Below are 22,037 nucleotides of genomic sequence, written 5' to 3'. Positions count from 1 at the left end.
TATTTGCTTGTCATGAGCTGAATGATATACTTTCTCGTGCAATGCTAATGCTCTTTCGTCGTGCTGAAGCAGCGATGATGGCTGCGGCCTTCGCTATGCTAAGCACGCTTTTGTGAAAGGCAAAGTGGTGTTTAGTGTCACGCCAAGCACTCGTGTCGTGTATGTAAATTGATTGCCCTAAAATGCTTACAATCACTCTGTTGCACTTGTGGCAGACAGTTGTATCAACCGTTTGCAATTAGGTGTGTTCATTCATTCATTCATTCATTCATCATTCATTCATTCATTCACATGAGTAATACCCTCCAAGCCCACGGGGTGTTACATATGGGGTAGGTGCAGAGCATTTGTAAAGACAAACAACATATGAAGTGAAGGACAGAAAATAGCTACAATTGCAGCTACTTCAGGAAGTAGTCAGTGATTACATACTTGAATGCGTGCTTTAGTACCCTTCTGTGGCAGCAATGGAGGGTGGATGGTGATTCTACTCTCAACTTGTGTTCGAGAAAAAAAAAACCAGAGAGAGAGAGAGAGAGAGAGAGAGAAAGAGAGAGAGAGAGCAAATCAATTCCGTCAAAAAGAATGGCTAGATTATTGAGGTGGTCACTATAAAATGAAAACTAAACAGGGTTCACCTCAGCGCCCGTCCTGTCGTATGTGTTCCTGTCGTCTTAGTCTTTAGCGCGTCCTATGAACACTGGCATTAAGCTCCTCACGAAGTGTTTGATTACAAGAAAAATATATATTATGAAAGAGTAAAAAACGCGAAATTATTCTCCTTAGCAAGTGTGGGGATCAATAGCCGATTTCATCAATTTGCATCTAGCATTGCGAGCATAGGTATCAGCGATAAAAACGAACTGATCGATTATGAACGTATGCTTAAACACTAGTTGGCGTGGTTTGAGCCGTGCCATATGGCAGAAGCAGCCGGCCCGTGTAGGCGGCGCTGGTTGCTGCTGTTCTTGGACACGTTAATTATGCACGAGAATGCTGTGAATGCTCAGAGCGAAACAGTCGCTGAAATCATACATGTTAACATATTCAACCAGATTCGCGCCAAAGGTCTCTGAATACAATATGTCACTGAAAGAAACAGCGAGAGAGGCAGACTTTAATCGAGAGGTGGAGATCTTAGAAAAGCTGTACCTGCGTTGTTGAAAGTTCCCGAGCTCAACGGGCCCACACAACAGACTTTGATAACGCTGTCTATCACCGTTGCTACCACATGATTGAGTTCGCTATTTATTTCATTTGTTATCCTCTCTCTTCCTCATTCAGTCCCCTTACACCCTCTCCCAATGTAGGTGAGGGAACCGGAACAACATCTGGTTGCTGTCCCTGCCTTTAGGCGCATCCTTTTATTCACCGCCTATGCTTCTACGTGTGCTGGGCGTTAATTGTGGCAAGTACAGCAACCACATTACCTAACCAGCACACACGCTCGCAGCGGCGCTGCATATGCAAACATTTGGTTGCGGCGTCGTCACGAACATGACACTCGCGAACGCGGAAATATCTTCAGGAGTGCCCTACCATGCACGTATAGGTAACGTATGCGCATAAACAAATAATACGTTGAATATGCTCTGTTGGCCCACCAATACTGAAATCATGTATGCTCTGTTGGCCCAACAATGCAGCAGAAAACCACCGTGTTTGGGAAAGAAAATTTTCTTTTCCACTTTTTCTTTGCTTAATATAAATTGCAGTACTGTCAAGCGGACGTCACAGAATACCGACTCGTTCAAATTCCGCCTCCGTTGTCGCCCCAACGGTATAGCGTGAGCCTTTCCATCGAAAAAGCTTGCGCCAGAAAATACATGTTGCTTTAATCGAATCACTCATTTGCAAACACAGCTGTAGTTAACGCTCACTTCATAATAACCTGAAGCTGTTTTCGTCACTAGAATGAGCATTCATAACCGTTATGAGGAGGAGCCTCCGTTGCGTGTGAAACGCCGACAATCGCGAGCGATAAGTCCCTCACGCCTAAATATCGGCACTTACGCCGAAAATTTCGTTTGGGAACTTTTCGAAATGCCGCACATAACGTGGATGTCAAAAAGGACGCTTCATGCGTGGGGCCAAATACGATGGCGCCCTTTCCAAGTATATGTAAAAAACGAAAATGCTTTTCTTAGATAACTGCCGACCGATTTGGATGAAGTTTGTTACAGTTGCAAGGGAAAGTTACATTCTAGCAACTAGGAAGTAGAACTTTTGTGCTGGATATGGGAATTTCTTACCAATATTGGCGGTAATTGGTGAATATAAGAATATACGCGTAGAAGCACGGAGTTCATTATAAGTACGCGACTCTGCACGACATTTCTCTGCGCAACATATATAGCATGTCTGTAAGCTGCATCTTTTATAGTACATAATGTTGACGCATGTGACGTATGAGTTTACAGAATGCATGACATTGTTTGAATGTCAGCGAGCTTTTTGCAAGAGTCTTCCTCACAAATTAGATGTATATTTTAGAGGGAAGTATAACGCATCAATTTTGTCCGCTTTACGTTTATTATTAGGTGTTGTTTGCGTGATTGGGATATCGTTTTTCTTACTGTTGAGTTTCAGAGTTGTAAACTTGATGCATGATTCATTTTAAATTTTTCAATTTTTAAAAGCTCGTCTATAAATAAATATTGAAGGCATAATTCGAAATTCACTTGCTACAGTTATTCGATATTAACTTCCTTTGGATGCAAAAGAAATCATCAAGATTGCTGCAGTGGTGCGTTGCCGACAAAAAAAGTATTCCTTCCCATGTATGTGAGCTCCCGTGCTAGGGCTTCCTCTTGAGCCTTTTTATGCCCCTACTCAATCCCCCCGCGCAGGGTAGCCAATCGGAACTACCTCGGCTTAACCTCCTTGCCTTTCTGTGCATATTTTTCACTCTCTTGCGCCTGTTAGGATTGGGGGCTCAATCCCATCGCTCGTAATCAGTTGTCAAGATTGGAGTTCGGCATGAATTAGAAGGTAGCTGGCCCATGCCGTCTTCCAACTTATCCACGCTGAGGACGTTGATGAAGGGAAGGACTGCTTCTCATCGAGAACGAGGAATATGGGTTTATTTACAGTATTTACATGCAGTTCAACAGCTTAGCATGACTGCGAGAGAAAGTACGTCAGTCTAACATGACTGCGAGAGAAAGTACGTCAGTCTAACATGACTGCGAGAGAAAGTACGTCAGTCTAATATGACTGCGAGAGAAAGTGTCCAGCAGCCGCACAACAGCGGTTTATAAACACTCGGTCCCCCCTTGATTCCAAGGGGACGGAAACGTTCGTCCAGTCATTGTAAACACGCCGCCTCTCCCTGGGACGGCTAACACGCACGCACGCACGCACGCACGCACGCACGCACGCACGCACGCACGCACGCACACACGCACGCACGCACACACACACACACACACACACACACACACACACACACACACACACACACACAGGTTCACGGTTCGGTCGGGAACGGACGTCACACAGACTTCGTAGAACTCGGAGCTGACCCTCGCAGCGTGCCCGGGTGGCCATTGTCCTGCGTCTTGGTCGGCGCGTGGGAAGGGGTCCCCGACGACGTTCCCGCGGCAACCCCTCCGCTCGCGGCCGACCCGGTTGGCGGTGTCGTGTTGCGGCACAAAGCCTGCTTCGTCGAACTCATTCAGTCACAACGGCGACGAGGCTAGAGCGTAACGGTGGCGTTCCTTGAAAGTTGACGCTGCCGTCGTCGCAACTGGCTGGCAACACTTGCACCTCAGCTGGGCCGTTGTTAACAAGCCTTCTTTCCTTTACGCTAACCCACTCCATGGTAAAAACTGGAATGGTATAGAAAAACTCTGAAAAACTAAATTATAACAAATCAACCACCACTGACGTAATCACTAAAGACACGACGTGTACGCGCAACTCCAGCTGCTAAGTCATTCAACTCGCCGGAAGATCCGAGTAGTATCGCAGAATTGTTGTCTCTTAATTTTATTTAATTTATATTGTTTTTGCGAATATGCGTATATGGGTGTCGATTTTAGCGTTTCTTAATACCACTTTGCATCGAGCTCTAGCTTGCTGGCATTTTTATGCCGCCCACACGTATCGCAATTCGGGGGCTTTTGTATAATCTCACATTTAGCGTCCGTACTAGCCGAATAAGTTCGATAAGTAACAAAGAAAACGAACTGACCCAACAGCCAAGCGATGCTCATTGCCTGTCGTAAGAAGTGGCATTTAAAGATGGAATTTCGTCCCACTCTTTCTCTATGTGGTCCGCTCATAATTGTCAGTGGTAATAAGAACGTTAAGATGCAGATTTGTATTTAGCGACCAAACACCGAGCGCTGGCCGAATTTGGCGTCAGATTGTTTGTTGCGCTTCCGCAAACGCCCCGGCCATTGACGTATAGTGTTCTGTCCTGCATGTTTTTTTTTTCATCTATTTTTTGTGTTCCATTTTTCTTTCGTCATTGCTTTATTATCGTTGCCAGAATCCGTATTCGCTAATCTTTCTTGCGCTAGGATTGTTCGTGCAATAAAATTATAGCACACCCTAATGCTGGACATATCATCACCGAAGGCGGACGACTAACGACAAAATAGCACTTACGAACGAAACGTTTTGCGAATGCGGGCCCTGAAGTTTGGAAGCCATGCAGTCTTCTTACGTTATCATCTTTTTAATGTACAGAAGTAGCCGGAACACATGACATTCTTCTAATCGTTATAAAAAGTGTGATACTCCCTTAAAATTTTCTATGCCGTGTTTTTTTAATTTGTAAAATGATAATGCCTCTTTTTCTAATATTTTACTTGCGGCGTGCTGTTTATGCATTTATTCTCAGGGTAACAGTGCTAGCCATTCTTCTGCTGCTCCCCAATCTCGCGCCATTTTGTCTTTCTTCAATACGCAACACTACTAGAACTGTCCTCCTACTCAAGAATAGCGTTTCTAGATGTTTGCAATCCAGAGAGACATTATCGTGTCGGCATCATCAGCGTAAGTTCAAACACCAACAGGAAATTACATGTAATTACATGAAAGTGCGAGTTGTTGAGAGACGTGACGTCACTGCGTTTTCAAACAACTTCTTCTAACTACCGTTACAACACCGTAGTCATCTCTTGCACAAGACTGAGTAAGTGAGGAAGACGGATAACAATGCTCAGGACGGCTACTTTAACGAATCCTCTTGTGTCACATCAATCGAATTTAAGTCGAGGATAATGAATGTCCGATCACGTTCTTCATTCGCTACGTGCGTGAAGCCTGCACTGATGGCTGTAGTCTTAGTGTGAATACTGGTTGCGCGAAACAAAGGTACAGACGAAGACGAGCGCTGACTGCCAACTGAAGCTTATTGTGGCAAAACACGAGGGTAAATATAATCATATTCTTACAAAACAAAAGTAAGCTAACTTGTTAGTGAAAAAAAAAAGAAACAAGCTATGTACCAGTAGCTGTCGCCTTATGCGGGCACCTGTACTTCCCAGGAAGTTCATTTCCTTGTCTGATAAGGTCAGTGACGAAACAACCACTGTAGCGCATAAACCACTGTAGCGCATAAGCCGTTCTCATGTGTCATCTGCGCATGCAGCGGGTACAGATTCCTTCGCGCTATCAGTTTCTACTGTCAACTGACGCACCAACTAGCCCAATCCGCTACGATGTTTTCTTTCTTCTTTTTCTTTTTTTTAAGCTGTCACGAGGTTCCTCACTGTCACTTAAGGTAATCTCCAAATCGCAGCACCACTTGGGGCTTGACGTTGCGGGCGTAGACTTTGTTCGACTTTTTAGGGCAATCCTCCGTTCTCGTACACCATCAAATGATTGCGTTCTAGCAAATGTAGCTTATTTTCTTGACTGCTTTACTTCTGCTGTCAATGACATTTTGCAGGAAGGCGAAAGCTATCCGCATTCCGTCTAATCTTGGGTACGACGCCGTAAATTGCGCTGCTCTGAAATTTGCCGAGCGTGTGTGCAAGTAAACATGATCCCGATGTGTACATATGTGACCTGAAGGCGCGATTTGACTGGGACGCAGGACGTTCCTAATTTGTTAATTTGTCCAAACTAGTGCGTAGCCGAACGCATCAGCACTTACAGTGTGACGTTGGTTCCAGTGTGCCGTTCAGTTACAGAGCTGAACCACCTCGTGCTTTCTTTCTTTTTTTTTCTTTTTTTTTTTTGCCGCTGACACGGAAGAGACGCGCAAGCGAGTGCGTCATATTTTGCCCCCCTCCCGTGTACGTGTCTCGGTTCCGTTATGCGGCGTCTCCGCTTCTCTCATGGTCGACGACGCGTTTGTCTCCGCGGCTCTGGACTGGGCGGCGTATATGGGATTTCGTTATGCAGCGCCGAACCACTTGCGCTGCATCGTCGTTCGGCAAGCGTAAAAAAAAAAAAAAAAAAAATGATAACTCTATAACGCGAAACTCCATAGCGCGCATAAACGGCCACGCTTCCTCCTTTGCGAGGCCTTTATCTTCTTGACCGCGGCGGCCACTTTCGAATTTGCAGCTAGCCGTCGCGCGCCGCGGGGCCCTCGGAGTCCGGCGCCTTTCTCTTGTATTTCTTATTGCGGCCGGTTTGCCGCATACACTTGCGAGCTCGATGAATACGTTAAGAAGAGGCGCGCATCGCGGCCGACCGACGCAGACTTTTAAATATGGGCGCCGCGCGCTTTGTTTCGCGTTTGCTTTCGGGATGCGCGCCGTGGCGTTTCGCTCCTGCTTTCCGATGCCGCTCCGCGTGTACGAAGAAAAACCATCATTCCTCTCTCTCTCTTATCCCTCCCTTGCACCCGGGCATTTCATTTTCGTTATCATATTCAGCGTTCGCGCTCGCACGAGGCCGCGGTCTGGAATAGATATATCGGCCGCTCTTTGTCCGTGGCAGCCGCGGCCCAGACGGCCGTCTCTTCCACGTTCTTTACTTTATTTGTCGGCGCCGCAAAAATTGCGTGCGCGCTGGGCGCGGGCTGCTGGTGCGGCCAGCCACGATGCATCTCCAAGTGGCCGACGCGACGTAGCCGCCGCGGAATTGGCGATTCCGCGCGATGTATATGCGCTATCGTGGCCGTGGTGTTTACGCAGATGACTCTATATATGCGCGTGGCTGGCCGGCTGGCCCGACGCAGCCAGCGGTTTCCCTCGCGTCTGTCCTTTCCTTATGGCGTGCCGTTTGTGCCTCTGTTAGCATTCCGATATGCTGATGGCGGGCCGGGCCACGATTGACGCAAGGAACAATAGAGATTGAGGTCCACTCACTCCCTTCTGGCTTTTCTCCCGATGTCTTCATGCGGATCGTTTCTCATCTCTTCGTATTTACACGCGGGTATCCTCTTCCTTCCTTCTTGCCAGTTTTGTTCCAGTACTTGTTTTCTCTTGCCTTTGATGTATAGTTCTTTACAACGGCGAAAAAGGCCGCACCGAAGGGTCCCGTTCTCATCCGCGAATATTCTGCGTTCAGCTGTATAGAATGCCTGCTTATAAGAAGCAACTTGCGCTTCGTTTCCTTCTGCGTTTTCGATCCTGTTCTCCTTTCCACACTGCTCTCACCGTACCGAAGTGTTCCGCACAAATAGGCCACTTTGTCTCCCCAATTTTTTTTTGTTTGCTTGTTTTCTTGTTTTTGATCGATGTTTATGTTATACTTCGTTTGCTCTGAGGAAAAGACGCACGCTCGCGCTTGCAGGCTTCCCTGCGCTCATCATGCATCGCATCCCGTTCCAGTAAAAGGCGAAACAGCTGCGCCTCGTAGCGTCGTTCATTGCAGCGAAAGAGCGCAAGGCGCTCGGTGCTTGTGCGTTCTGCTGTATGCGCGGAGTGAGGGTGCCGGCACTATATTGCTTTAACCGGGAAGTACATTCGCATCTTGTTTCCCTCTTATTATTAGGATTATCCCACTATGTACTATTTATTTCTGTTGATGTATGCGTGCGTAAGCGAGAGAGAGAGAGAGACTGTGTGCTTGCTTACGTGTCTGCGTGCGTGTGCGCGTGCATCACTCGAGCCCAATTTATCTGAATGTGAAAGCACGTGCGATTTCGGGCCTCTTCTAGAAGCTAGTGCAAGTGTCATCTGTGATGAAGGTGCGCCCAATTTATCTGAATGTGAAAGCACGTGCGATTTCGGGCCTCTTCTAGAAGCTAGTGCAAGTGTCATCTGTGATGAAGGTGCTCCACACCGTCATCGTCAAGACCGTTTCAGACCTGGGTCTCGGTTCCAGATTCCACAACTACGTCAGCTCTTTTCTAACTGACAGGAAGGCCAAGCTTCGCATTGGAGACTTCCGCTCCGAAGATGTGCCCCTCGGAGGGCGGGGCACTCCTCAGGGCGCCGTCATCTCCCCAACACTGTTTAACATCTGTATGATTGGTCTTTCCGAGAGGTTGGCGCGCGTCGAGGACGTCAAGCACACCATTTACGCCGATGACATCACCATATGGTGCTCCCGCGGCTGCGAGGGCAGAGTCGAAGAAGCCATGAAGGAGGCGTTCGACGTGATCGAGGAGTATCTCCGCCCCACCGGACTTCGATGCTCCCCCGCCAAGTCGGAGCTCCTACTTTACAGAAAGGAGAAGGGAGGCAGACCCAAAGATTGGAGTTCAGTCTCTGAAAGCAGCATCAAACTTCGCACTTGTGACGGGAGGATGATACCCAGGGTCGACGTTATTCGAGTCCTGGGCATGTTTGTCGAATTCAACGGCGGGAACGGAACTGCTCTCCGCAAGATCAACGCAAAGACGGACAACGCTTTCCGCCTCGTTCGCAGAATCGCAAACCGGCATCGATGCATGAAGGAAAACAATCTTCTCATACAATGCCTTCATACTCTGCCACCTCACGTACACGATTTCTATGCACAACTGGCTCAGAGCGGAGCGAGACAAGCTCAACGTTCTTATCCGCAAAATAGTCAAGAGGGCTCTCGGGCTACCCATCAGGACCCATAGCGAGGATATCTTGAAGCTGGGGGTACACAACACCGCCGAGGAGATTGCCGAAGCCCAAGAACGCGCGCAACTCAGTCGCCTGACCACCACAGCGGCAGGTAAACGCATCCTCGAAGAGCTGGGTTACCACCCTGCGGAATTCTCGATGGTCAGTACCCTGATCCCTAGGTGCATTCGAGACAAGTTCGTAGTGGCCCCTGTGCCCCGAAACGACCATCCCGTCCACAACGAGGGCAGACGCAAGGCCAGAGCAGCAGCCATCCTCAAACAGATCAAGCGACACGACATTAGCGCAAGCTTCGTCGACGCTGCGGAGTACAGTGAGGGGAAGACCTTTGCCGTCGTTGTGGTCGACTCGAGCAGAAACATTTCCAATAGCGCCTCGATTCGCACTTCAGACCCCGGAGTCGCCGAGCAAGTCGCCATCGCCCTCGCCCTGCTAGACGGTCGTGGGTGCGAAATCTATAGTGATTCCAAAACGGCAGTTAGGGCTTTTCAGAAGGGTTGCATCGCCAAGGAAGCTGTTCTTCTTCTTAGCGGCTCGAGTCCACATGCTCTCACAAACCATTCAATTCACTGGTTTCCCGCTCACGTAGGATCGGTAGAGGGTGCTCCCCCGAAGTTCAATGAGTCTGCCCACGAGGCTGCGTGTGACCTCACCGACCGCGCTTCCTCTATAAGGAGCACTGACTCCCCTCCTCTCTACGGTCACAGGGACGCTCCTGCTACTCACAACGAGATTATTAAATATTTCGACATGTCCAGAAGGGCCTTTCCACCACCTCAATCCAAGTTGAATAGGGCGCAAGCCGTTTCGCTTAGGCTTCTACAGACCAGCACATATCCGTGTCTGTCCGCTCTCCACGAGGCTTACCCCGACGTGTATCGCGACGATGCCTGCCCGTCCTGCGGCCAGACCTCCACTCTACCTCACATGCTCTGGGAGTGCGGGTCGACATACCCCAAGTTCATCAAGGAGGAGTGGGACTCGCTTCTGCGTAGCCCCGCTCTAGAAAAGCAAATCCTGGCCGTCCGGCGTGCCCGCAACCGGGCCGGTGGGCTAGACCTGCCGGTCCCGACGTGGGACTAGCCGGGTGCGCGACGAGTTGGCGTCCTCGCCGGACCTGCAATAAAGTTTATTAACTCACTCACTCACTCACTCACTCACTCACTCACTCACTCACTCACTCACTCACTCACTCACTCACTCACTCACTCACTCACTCACTCACTCACTCACTCTCTCACTCTCTCACTCACTCACTCACTCACTCACTCACTCACTCACTCACTCACTCACTCAAGTGTCATCTGTAACCGTGCGATAAACCGTGTTGCAGGCCATACTGCAACCTTTAAATATTCAGACAAGCATGGAAATCCGAGACCTCCTTATGAAAGGCTTGAACTGGATATATTACAAATTGCTGCAGAAGTCATCTTCGGACGATTGTCGATGGTAATGCGATTAGTATTCGAGCAATGCAGCCAGACATCATATTCCTGAAGTCGTTTTGTTTAACATCTGCAGTGGTCATTGTGCAGTGGTAATGACGAAGTTAAAACGACGACGATGGAACGGGCACGACGGCTTCACGACGAGTGTGCGACCACGACTTAGTGACGACGATGGGATAACATCGTTATGAGGACAATGCGATGACGACGCCTGGATCACGAAGTCTGTATGACAACAATGTGACGACGATGCCGTGACGAGAGTCGGACGACGAAAGTGAACTGACTTTGATGGCACGAGCACCACAGCGCATGACGCGGACGCTATGACAACAGATGCATAATAGCGACTGTCTGACGGCGTCGCAATGACTACGATGGCATGAGTACGGTGGCTTACTAATATTAGTAGGACGATGAAGGATTTACATCGGTGGAAAGACGAGGACGGCATGACGACAATTGTATGACGACGACTGTGTGATGACGACAGCATGGCGAGAGGTGGAGGGTGAAGTTAGAATCATGGCAATGGAGCGAGCGTATAACGGTATTACGACGACTGTATGACAACAAATGCGGGACGACGACTGTATGATGACGACGCAGTGATGAAGATGGTATGACAACGGTTTGGGGACAATGGGATGAACACGATTGCTTGAAAACACTGGCGTGACGACGACGGCATGACGACAGTCGGTTGACGAAGATGAAGACGAAGCTCGGATGAAGAGCTGAAGACGACAGAACGACTAAGACTTCATCACGATGGTGGTGTGACGACAACAGCGTGACGAGACTCGAATGACAAAGCTGGAATGACGAAGATACAGCGGCCACTACGGCATCGCGAGCACATACGTAGTGGCCCAATCTATAAGAGAACTTCGGCCACTAGGTCTATGTAAGATGCGTGACGACGACAGCATGGAGAGATTCAGATCGCGAAGCTAGATTTGTCGACGACGCAATGACCTCGAAGGCATCACGGCCGCGTGCAAATACATAGTGGCCCAAGCTGGTAGACAACTTGCGCCACCGGGTCGGTACAGACAGACAGACAGACAGACAGACAGACAGACAGACAGACAGACAGACAGACAGACAGACGGACGGACGGACGGACGGACGGACGGACGGACGGACGGACGGACGGACGGACGGACGGACGGACGGACGGACGGACGGACGGACGGATCGACAATAACTAATAAGGTCCCTATGCTTAAAGCCTTCTTGTGGTTGACCTCCCTGCCTTTCCTGTGCTTGCTCTCTCTCTATCTCTTACGTAAAAGCGTATCAGCTGGGACCTGTGTTCGTTCGTGCACGGCACAGTCGCGGATGTTATACAAAAAAAATTTTGGGAATACTGGCCTTGATGAGCAATACTTCAAAAAATAGTGGCAGGTTCCAGACCAGTGCTTACAAAAATTCCCATGCACGAGAGACGTTCCTGATTGGGTTGCATTTGCGTGCCGGCCACGGAGGATAGCGATCGGCGTGGTAACAAGCTACTGAACGATCGCTGCGACAATGGCAAATCGCAGATGGCGCTTACACGTAAGAGAAGTTTTGTGAATGTAGTAGTTGTTGTTTGAATTGATAAATCAACTACTTAACGGTAGCAGCTGCGTTCCTAATGTTTATTGCTCGTTTTTCCGTGTGTGTGTGTGTGTGTGTGTGTGTGTGTGTGTGTGTGTGTGTGTGTGTGTGTGTGTGTGTGTGTGTGTGTGTGTGTGTGTGTGTGTGTGTGTGTGTGTGTGTGTGTGTGAGAGAGAGAGAGAGAGAGTTTCGGGTGTCGTAAATTGAAGTGCCCAGCCAGCGTGCACTTAAAGGACTATTGAACCCACGGGAAAATCCATTGTAGGATACAACTTATTGAAACGGTATGGCGGTTGGCTGAGCGAACATATATTGTCTGTTGTTGCTGGCATTCCAGCAGTCGCGAAGGGTCACTAAATAACAAAACAGACGGCCGAGCGCTGTTCTTGCCTTGGCAAAAAAAGAAAAAAAAATTGTTTTCGCAATGTGCTTTGCGTTTCTTTGCATTTCTTCTGCGCCGTCACCTTTCACATCTGTTGCAACTTGCAAACATAGACATATGAGCGCCCACGTCACCGTCGTTTATCAGTTCTATATGTCGCCTGCCCGTTCGCGCGTGCCGTGCAGCTGCATGTTCGTGATCAGCGCTTCTATCTCCTTCGCTCGGATGACAGAATGGCTGACGTGCTTGCCTGAAGCAGGTGCTGACCGACATTCATTGTCCCTTTGTACGCTATACACGCGTTTCTTGCGTTTTCGCGAGACTATTGCTTATGCTGTGAGGCCTGTTTCTCAATTCTGCGCACACGTTTTGCCATTCACCTGTGTAGGACGTCACTGATACATTTGTTTGTCTTTCTCTCGTGCAGGTAAGCGTCACAGGCCGTTGCGTCTGCGCGCTAGGACAGAAAGGGTCGGGAAATGACGTTAAAGAGCCTGGGCGGCTGCCGTCGCTTGAGCGTTGCTGTCAACGACGACTTTGCCGAGCGGAGCTTCTACAAAGGTAAACTGCGGTTAACAGGCGTCTGCCGCCTTATGTTTATCCCGTCGCGTACGGCGATTTGGCATTGTCGACCCCCTACTGCCTCTTTTGTCGGTAGCTCCATCGCTTGATCATCATTAGAGCAAGAAATGTGCGGCTCCCCGTCAGCGGCACATTGACTTCCGGAGTATTTGGGACATCGGTTTGTACAAGCGTATAGCACTGGCGGTGTATGTGCCCGCTGACTTTTGGCGTTCGCCTTCTGCAGCGAGGTTGGATGACAGGCAGACATTCAGTCATAGTGTTGGAAAATGAATCTGATTCAAATGAAGTAATCCTACTTCTACCTTTCTCTATCGTCTATTATTTTGCTACGTTGCCGAGCCGAAGCTGCCTCCGTGCTCGCTTCGCGTTGAACCTGTAAACGCAGCGTGTACAGATAGCGCGGATACCGAAGCCGTCGACCTACGTCAGCGAACGGGAATTTGCCCTCGCCTACGGCTGGGCTTAGCATCGCGCGCGCCGTGACGACATCGTTTGTTCGCGCGGCGCACCGCGGGAGGGTGGGGGGTGCTTCTCTCCTCCTCGGAGGCGGCGCGCGCGCCATGCGTCGACGCGTGCCCCCCTCTCCCCCGCGCTTCTGCGCCGCCGGCGCTTCCGCGGCGTCGAGCGGCGGCGTCAGGAGCGCGTGCGCGCTCCCGCCCTCATTTGCATATCAGGCAGCGGCGCCGAGATGTTGTCCTGCGCGCGGGCAAATATTCTCAAAGGCACCGCCCCGCGCGCCGGCTCGATGGAGCGCCCCTGGCGCGACTGCATTTGCATATGAATCAGCGCCCGCGCGCGCCGAGCACCGGAAAATTCCCCCGGTGCACCGGTGCACTTCTCCCCGTACCGGGTGCTTGCTTCTCACTCCCTCCCTCTTTATTCATTTGGCGCCGTGCGTCTTCGCTGGCGAGGCCACTCTCTCTCTTTCCCTCCGTTCATTTATTTCGTTCCCTCTGGAACGGGATCTTAGCCTTTGCGGCGGTTGTCTGTCAACAGCCTGTCCGCGTTCGCTGCCATCATCCTCTCGATTGCGTGTATACTCGTATGTGCGCGTGTTCTTCGCGTAAAGACGGCGGGGAAGGGGAGGAGGGAGTACGTTCATCTCGAGGAATCGCGAGCCAAGTGCGCTCGCAGCAGGCGGCGACCCTTCCATGAATGGGGATGGGAGCGGCCCCCCCCTTTCTTGAATGGTGGCTGCACGATTCCTCTTTTCATCACCTTGCTTGGTGATACGGTGGAATGCCTCTCTCCTTCTTTATTTTTGCTTGATGCCTTGTTTTTCTTTGTCTTTCCCTTTTTTTTTTGTTCTCCGCTTTTTGCATTAGGTAGGCGAATGGCACATGTATACAAGTTTAGCCGCTTGCATGCGACTTTTTATTGTGGGGATGGAAACTTGTTTGTTAGGAAGGCTAGTCTACTTAATCTCTGGAGGCAATATGCGCCCAAACATGGCAGCTTAAGTCGTCTTTCTTTTATTTTTATTTTTATTTTATTTTTTATTTGCGGATACTTTTGGCCGATTGAGCCGTTACAGGGGTGGGGTACAAATCTTGCTCAAAACCCATCATTGCTTACATAAAGCAGCAATGTATAGCCGAAAAATGCATCACGGTACTACATTCTAGAACTTACGTCATATATGCTACATCACATACATCACATCATTATACATCATAGTACTAGATTCTGCAACTTGCACGAGATATTTTAGATCATGAGGATTCACTTGGAAAATATTTTGTAACGTTAGTTTCAAAATGTACTACAGTTCAAGAATCACATACAGCATGCGGTAAATCATTCCAGTCTTTTATGGTTTTAGGGAGAAAGAGTGTGCATGTGTGTTCACACGAGATCGAGAGACTAGAAAGCCTCTGCGGTGGTCACTTCGTAGGCTCCGGACTGCTCGCGGAGTTAAGTACTGCGCTGTATCAAAGTTAAATATATTTCGAGAAAGAAAAAAACAAGAATTTTAGTCTGGCTATGCGACGGCGTTCCAGGGGGGGGGGGGGAGGGAAAATTTAATTCTTGCAGCATCTCCGTTACAGAATCAGTACGAGAGTATCTTGAGAGAATAAACCTACCCGCCCTTCTTTGCACCCACTCAATTTTATGAATTAATCTTTTTTTCGTAAGGGTCCCATATGATGCTTGCATATTCCATGGGCGGCCTTACTGTTGTTAAATACGATGTTAACATTACGGAGGCTGGAGCGAGTTTTTATTTACGACGTAAGAACCATAACTTCTTTTCGTTGGTAGAGCAAATATTAGTGATATGTTGAGTCCAGTGTAGGTCTTCAGATATTGTTACTCCTAAGTATTTACATTTGTTAACTGTAGCTAGTGCAGTGGAACTTAGCTGATAATGAAAATTTAATACGTGCTTAACCTTGTTTGCAACACGTAAAACAACAGTTCTTTTTTATTTATTTACTCCATTTACACCATTTTTCAATAGACGCCAGTGCATCGCTGAGCATGTCCTCGTCATTGTGTTTACATATTTCTCGATAAATTAAACAGTCCTCGGCAAACAGTCGTACAGTAAGGTTTTCATTAATATCTGAACGAATATCGTTAATATAAACCAGGAATAATGCCGGTCCAAGGACAGACCCTTGAGGGAGGCCTGATTTTTCGAAAGCTTATATATATATATATATATATATATATATATATATATATATATATATATATATATATATATATATATATATATATAAGCTTTCGAAAAATCAAGGCATAGTGCATCAACCTGTTTTTCGTTATCTATTGCTTTTGAAAAGCCGTGGATGGTTTCAGCCAGCTGCGTGACAGTTGACAGTTCTTGCCGGAAGCCACGTTGGTTCGAATTTATTGCCTTCTTATTTTCTGGAGACTTATATATTGCTTTCGATATTATATGTTCGAGGAGTTTGCAGCAGGCGTAGGTTAAAGAAATTGGTCGATAATTTTTAATTTACTGCTTGTCTCCGGTTTTGTGTATCGGGATAATTTTTGCTACAGGCCACTCGTCTGTGACCCGTTTTCGTTGCAAGGATGCAATAAATATAATTTCTAAGTATCGATCTTCGTTATCACGATCTTCATTCTTTTTTTTTTTCTTGTCCGCTGAAGATATTACTTGTCTGCGTAACGGCTCTTTATTTATAATATTGTGGCACAGTGCTTTTCTCTCTTTCGTGCTTTTTTATTTTCTTAGTTTTTATTCAATAAAAATATTCAGGGGTAAGAAGCCGTAATAGTAGGGAATCACAGGTCAACCAAGTCCGCAGTTTCTTGTGCAGACAGAGGTAATGACATATTTTAACCATGGCTCGACGCCTATTTGCAAGCGTGACAAACCCGTCACCAGCGCAGGACAAGCTTCCCGCCGGGGCTGCATCTCACTTCCGGCAGGTGTAGAGCGTACGTGCTTAAGGGGTGTTAACGCGAAGCATTCTTCTTCGAGTGGAGCTACTTCTTTTGCGGGGCGATCCTATGAAGCACGATCATTAGCATCGGCCCGCAAACCTTCCCCCCTCTCTCCCCAGCGTAGGGTAGTAAACCGGATCTTTTTTCTCTGGTTAACGTCCCTGCTTTTCCCCTTTCCTCTATAGTTCTCTCTCTTGCGGGGCCGAACGCGCGGGGTATCTCGCCGTTTTTACATGCCGATCCCGGTGATAGGGCAACCTCTCTGGCCGTTTTGATGAGCCAATCTTGGTGAAAGTGCAGTCTAAAATCATGTGCCTCCGAGAGGACTGTGTATGTGCATGTGGGTCCCACTGGGTGTGTGCCACTGTGTTTTAGTTTGCTTTCGATCTTATATCTTGCCGTTACAAACATTCTTTCCTACTCATCATAAATATAAATACTACGGCATATGCTCCTAGATAACCGTTCGCTACGCGACAGTTACATTAGTTACGTATATCTAACCGTTCTCTATAAATCACGAGTGCTTTGAATTGCGTAGATGTCAGCTACAGTTAAGTCTGTCGTCTTTTTTTTTTTAAAGGATACTTCCGGACGATGCGCCCATCTCTAGATTACGTCATTTGTTAATCGTAGAACACCGCCTTCCTACCCTTGGTTTTCATCAGTTCCCAAATGCGACAAGAAATACCGATGTTTTATAGTCGCAAATCGGAGAGGTTGCGCCATAACATCCTGCACTGTGCACAAGAAGTCTTATAGTTTCATTATGGATAACGTTGGTGAGAGCGAAACCTCGTAAGCATCTATTTTAGTACAATTCAGCGGCGACGAGCGTACAGTATGATTATTTCCCCTCAAACCTTCATGGATTGTAATGCTTGCCCCTAAATATTAACAATGCTTCAAATAGAGCGCTCCTTTGCAGTTTGAGTTGTTATTGTTGATTTGGGTCCAGTTCTGAATTGCCTGTCGTCAAACCGTATTCTGAAGAAATAAAGAGAAAATAAAATACAGTGAGGGTAGCAAACCGAGCTTCACTTGGTTTGCTACCCTTCATTGAGGAAGGGAGTCACGGGCAGAAAAGGAAACGAAGAACAAGTGATGCGCGCGGGCACACCTAACAGCGCCTACTTTACGCAATCAAAGGGCATCGTAGAGTTCAGTCGTCTTCAAAAAGTGCAGCGGCCCCAATATTTTTTTTTTTTTTCTGCTCTGAACACTCCGTCGTCCATTAGACTTGCAGCGGCACGCAATGTATGTCTTTCACAATCGCAAACACTGCACGACTCATTGGCCATGCCATGCCGGTACGGAAACAGTATGCGCTCGTAAAGGCGACGCCCAACCCCAAGCGACGCTAAAGTTGTGTCGCATCGAGATGGACCAGGTGGTAGTCGAAGCTGCAATAAAAAGGTCAGGAGAGCGCAGTGGCTATAGTTGACACATTCCGGTGAGTTCCTATGTCCCGGAGTACTGCGATGAGCAAGCAGACGAGGTTGCCACGCGACATGAGGTCTTGGCAATGGCACAGTCGCACGCTGGACTTCTTCGTTGTCGGAACGCGCTGCTACACCGGTTCTTTCCTTGCTGATGATGTCGTGATGACCTGGTGGCCACCGAAATTTTATTAAGCGTCTCTTTTCGACAGATCAGTGATGAGATTCTCTGATCTTGAATACCAGGCAGATGTTCATGTTTGTTTAAACCGAAGGTTTCTTTGCGTACCTCCCAGACTATTTTGACCGTGGCTTCTATCATTCCTACTCGCGAAGTAACTCAAATGAACCTTGCATGCTGACCATGTATGTTTAGCTCTGTTCTGCGTCATGAAAGAATATGAAATAAAATGGACTCGTGTATGTCAACCTGGTTCAATGAACATACTAAGAGATGGATTTTTTGCGAAGTGGACCCTCAACTGAAATACCGGCTGGATGTAGAACTTTCGAAAAGTGCCGAGACACCAATTCATCGACTGCGCCTTGGGAGAGCATATACCAAACATTTCCTATATGGGATAGATCGGGCTTATTCCCCGGCTTAATCCTGTTGCAACGACGATGAGGATGTTCGCCATCTCCTCCTCCAATGTCCCAGACGACGCGCCACGCAAAGACGGCAGTTTGAACAAGCGCTACACTCCATTGATCCTTACCGACCTTTCTTACTCGCAAAATTGCTGGCCCCATGGCCATCAAAATTTATAATACAGCGAAAAGAATTGAATGCACTCGAGCATTTTTACGAAGATACAGGCATCCTTAACAGGAACTAGATATCGCGCAATGTAACCACAACTTGCTTTCATTATTTGTAATTATTGGCGCTTGTATATTAAGTGTGATACTCTTTTGTATTCTGTGCTGAAGCCGACTCTTGACTGTCATATTCTGTGCGTGTATTATTTTAATTCTGTTGTTCCTCATCTGTTCCCATGCGCGTCGCAGTCTACATCGCGGCCGCTTGTGTTACTTTGTTTACAAACTCATTGTAGTGCGACTTGCCTTTGCCTTCTGTATTTGTATTTTCGGGGATGTATAGGACTGTGCGCTGTGGATTTATGACCCTGTCATGTCGTTCCTATTCATTTTTCTACTACATATTTTTATATGTATATTGTTATTTCTGCTACGAGGAAAGGAGCTGCCATCACCATTATAGGGTGACCACACCTCTTTCCTTTATTTTCATTTCAATGAAGAATAAAAAAATAAGTAAAATAAGACTTCCTACATAAAACCTGCACATAGGCTGTCATCTATCAGGCATCTCCTAAGGCGCGCCGATCTGTTAATGGAATGGCAAGAATTTTATGTTTAACGGATTCTTTTATTTACTTTGCGTGCTTTGGCTTACATAGCGATTCGGTATGTTCCACAGGGGATGTGCACGCGTTCTTTGCCAATCCTCTAGAATGGTTATGTCCAGCTATGACATAAAAAAAGTATACAGGGTTCCTAAATTTTGGTTGATACCTGTCGTACTTTTCTGTGCGTACGTCTGTCATCACCAAATTGTTCGCGTCGTTAACAAGCCGTAAACCGTCTAATTAACGGCTTCACTTAAGCTTCCGCTTCGCATAGATTCCAGCATGTGGGTTGAGATATGCATGGGCTTTCCTTCTTAATTTTATTATGGATCGACTCTGTTTGATTATCTCTTCAGTTTTTTCTGCTCTTGTATAAAACGCACACACATCTTGCTTTTTATATGATTGCATTTATTATAAACGTGACAATGACCGTTTGACATTTTTTTTTTCGAGTAAATTTGCACTGGAAGTGCGCTTCTAAATTCTCAAGCGACCTCAGCGCGAAATTCTCGGAGCATCGGATCCGCCGCCACAATATATTCGCGCGTGCCACCTTTCATCTTAGTTGTCACGTATGGTGTGCTAGATTAGATCGAGAAGGGAGAAAAATAGCCGAAAACGTGCTTTATCGGACACAGAAGAGTGAGAACAAATAATGGGGGCGATTGCGGAAGTCGCTCCCATTGCGGCGCAACGTCCTTCCAAGTCGCGTAATAGGCTGTACTTTAAAGATCGCTGATCAAAGCTTTGTTTACAGTGTGAGCTGTCCAGAGCTGATCCACGATTTGCCGCATGCGCATCCGTCGTGTTCATTCAGGGGATCATAACCGTCGATGGCCTCCTTCTTTTTTTTTTTTTTTACGTCACCAATAGTTACGTTTGTAAATGCATTTACAAATAAATATAATGCAAAAGTACAGAAAGTTGGGCGAGTTAATATGGTAGTATATTTTTAGGTTATAACGCGAAGGGACACAAAGACTAGAAGCAGACAGGACGAGAGTTAGCGCTCGTCCTGCTTGCAAAGAATCCTTGCATGCTGGACGGTACAGTTATCATGGGCGAACTTTCAAGTAGGGAGCAAACCCGCTGGTAGATGCGAGAGATACTAAAGGTACACTAAAGAGAAACGCCAGTGAGTCTAATCTAGTAGTGTTTCCAAACCACATTTTCTTCTTGTTAATTTCGTGAAATAGATCCATAATTGCAAAATATAATTAGTCAAAGTTTGATTTCCTGGACTTCGCATCGAAAGCGGTATGCTGGTACATCAGTGCGACCTCATAGATTTCAAAGTTCTTGTCGTTTTTATTTGGGTCATCATTGTTCAGTAAATGCAATGTAGTCCATCTATATTGTGAAAAAAATCGACTAGTTCTAAGCAGGCGTCCTCAGTAAAGCCTCCTCAAGCGGTAAGAGCTGCTTTATTTATTCTTGTATATGCATAATTTACCAACAGTGCTCGACTAAATTCTACTTGTAGGGCCCCATTTGATGACTGTTTGAGAAAACGTTAAAGCTCTTAACTAATGTTGCCATGAAACTTGGCAGAGCGGGCGGGCGGACGTACGGGCGGACGGACGGCTATCTCCGGTAACCTAAAAGTTTCCAGCATTCTTTAGGTAAACTTTTGCAGACTACAGTTATTTGTATCTTCGATGACTCCGGTAATTATGAGGCAGAAATTTCGTAGGAAATCCTTTGCGCGCTGCAGGGGTTTGTTGTGCTTAAATGGTCACCCTGTTTTCGTTGTATCATTCAAGTTTGAGTGTCTACGGCTGGCGGTTACAATTTCAACGACTGTCTGAGGAGGGGAGACCCAAAACAGAGGAATGGTCGTAAAGAGTTATAGTCTAGGAAGGAAATAAGAAATCTGATAATTGTTGCGGAAGATGCTGAGATTACATAACCAGGAGATGTTAGCCTCGCTGACAGACTGGGTCGCTTGTTCCTCGCAGTCTTCGGAAATATTTATAAAATGTATTTTTCTGCAACTTCTGCCACATCCGCTGGTGGCTGTCGAATGAAGAGCTCGCTCGCCGACGTGCCTCCGCGCTAGCTTGTCTTCGCTCCAAGGTGCCCCCCATCGGCTGCCGAGTGCGAATCCTGCGCTTTTATTGGACCTCTTCCAGAGGTCCAATAAATGCATCAAAATAAATGCATCAAGAGAGTACAGCTGTGCTTTACGGCTGCTCTTCACCGAGATGTGCACTAGTCGTTGACGCGTTTGTGCCATTTCTCGCGCACATTCGCTGTTTGTGTCGCTATATCCGGGAATTTGTGTGGTGTTTTGAAAGCCCGCAGTTGGGGTAGCGCTGGCGAATAAAAGAAAATAAAATCAGCCCTCTACTTTGGCTCACAAGATCACCGTTTGCGACGGCGGCTTCTTTTTTTTTTTTTTTTTTTTATAGGAGCGCAGACATCGTTGGCCTTCAGCACATAGCCCGCATGTCCTTCCCCACGTACAGTTTATCAGGCGACATATACATCCGGTATCCGTGCTGGCGTGTAATTATTGGTCGAGTTTGATAATCTGGACCAGCACTGACCATGTGTGAGCTGCAATGTCGACGTGAGTTGAGCTAGAATTCACGAATGGCGATACGCGATTACTCATTGCAATAAATGTCGGTGTCCGTACGTGTTGTGTTTGTCCCCGACATACATCCTTCGTTGCCTCCGCCCCGAGCCAAAGACAAGAGTGCAGCTGTCTAACGTCCAGTAACTGACCTTAGGAAGTGGCTGTACATGGCAAATTTTGTTCTAACAAGTGCTGGAACAACAAGAAAACGAGCTCAAGGAAATGAATCGGT

General features: G+C 47.3%; 1 protein-coding gene across 3 annotated transcripts in view; it reads left to right on the top strand.

The window, feature by feature from the left end:
- Positions 1-22,037, top strand: part of LOC142582567 (uncharacterized) — a 281,846-nt gene that overhangs the window by 104,367 nt on the left and 155,442 nt on the right. For all 3 annotated transcript variants that reach the window (XM_075692429.1, XM_075692427.1, XM_075692428.1), the window contains one exon: positions 12,835-12,968. In XM_075692429.1, the coding sequence (XP_075548544.1) occupies positions 12,887-12,968 (82 nt within the window). In that variant the 5' untranslated portion in view covers positions 12,835-12,886. The remainder of the gene's footprint in view (positions 1-12,834; positions 12,969-22,037) is intronic.

This window comes from Dermacentor variabilis, chromosome 5 (genome assembly GCF_050947875.1).
Source record: "Dermacentor variabilis isolate Ectoservices chromosome 5, ASM5094787v1, whole genome shotgun sequence".
In the NCBI taxonomy this organism is placed as follows: domain Eukaryota; kingdom Metazoa; phylum Arthropoda; class Arachnida; order Ixodida; family Ixodidae; genus Dermacentor; species Dermacentor variabilis.
Note: the sequence above shows the minus strand (reverse complement) of the source record. Positions and strands in the feature narration are given on the sequence as shown.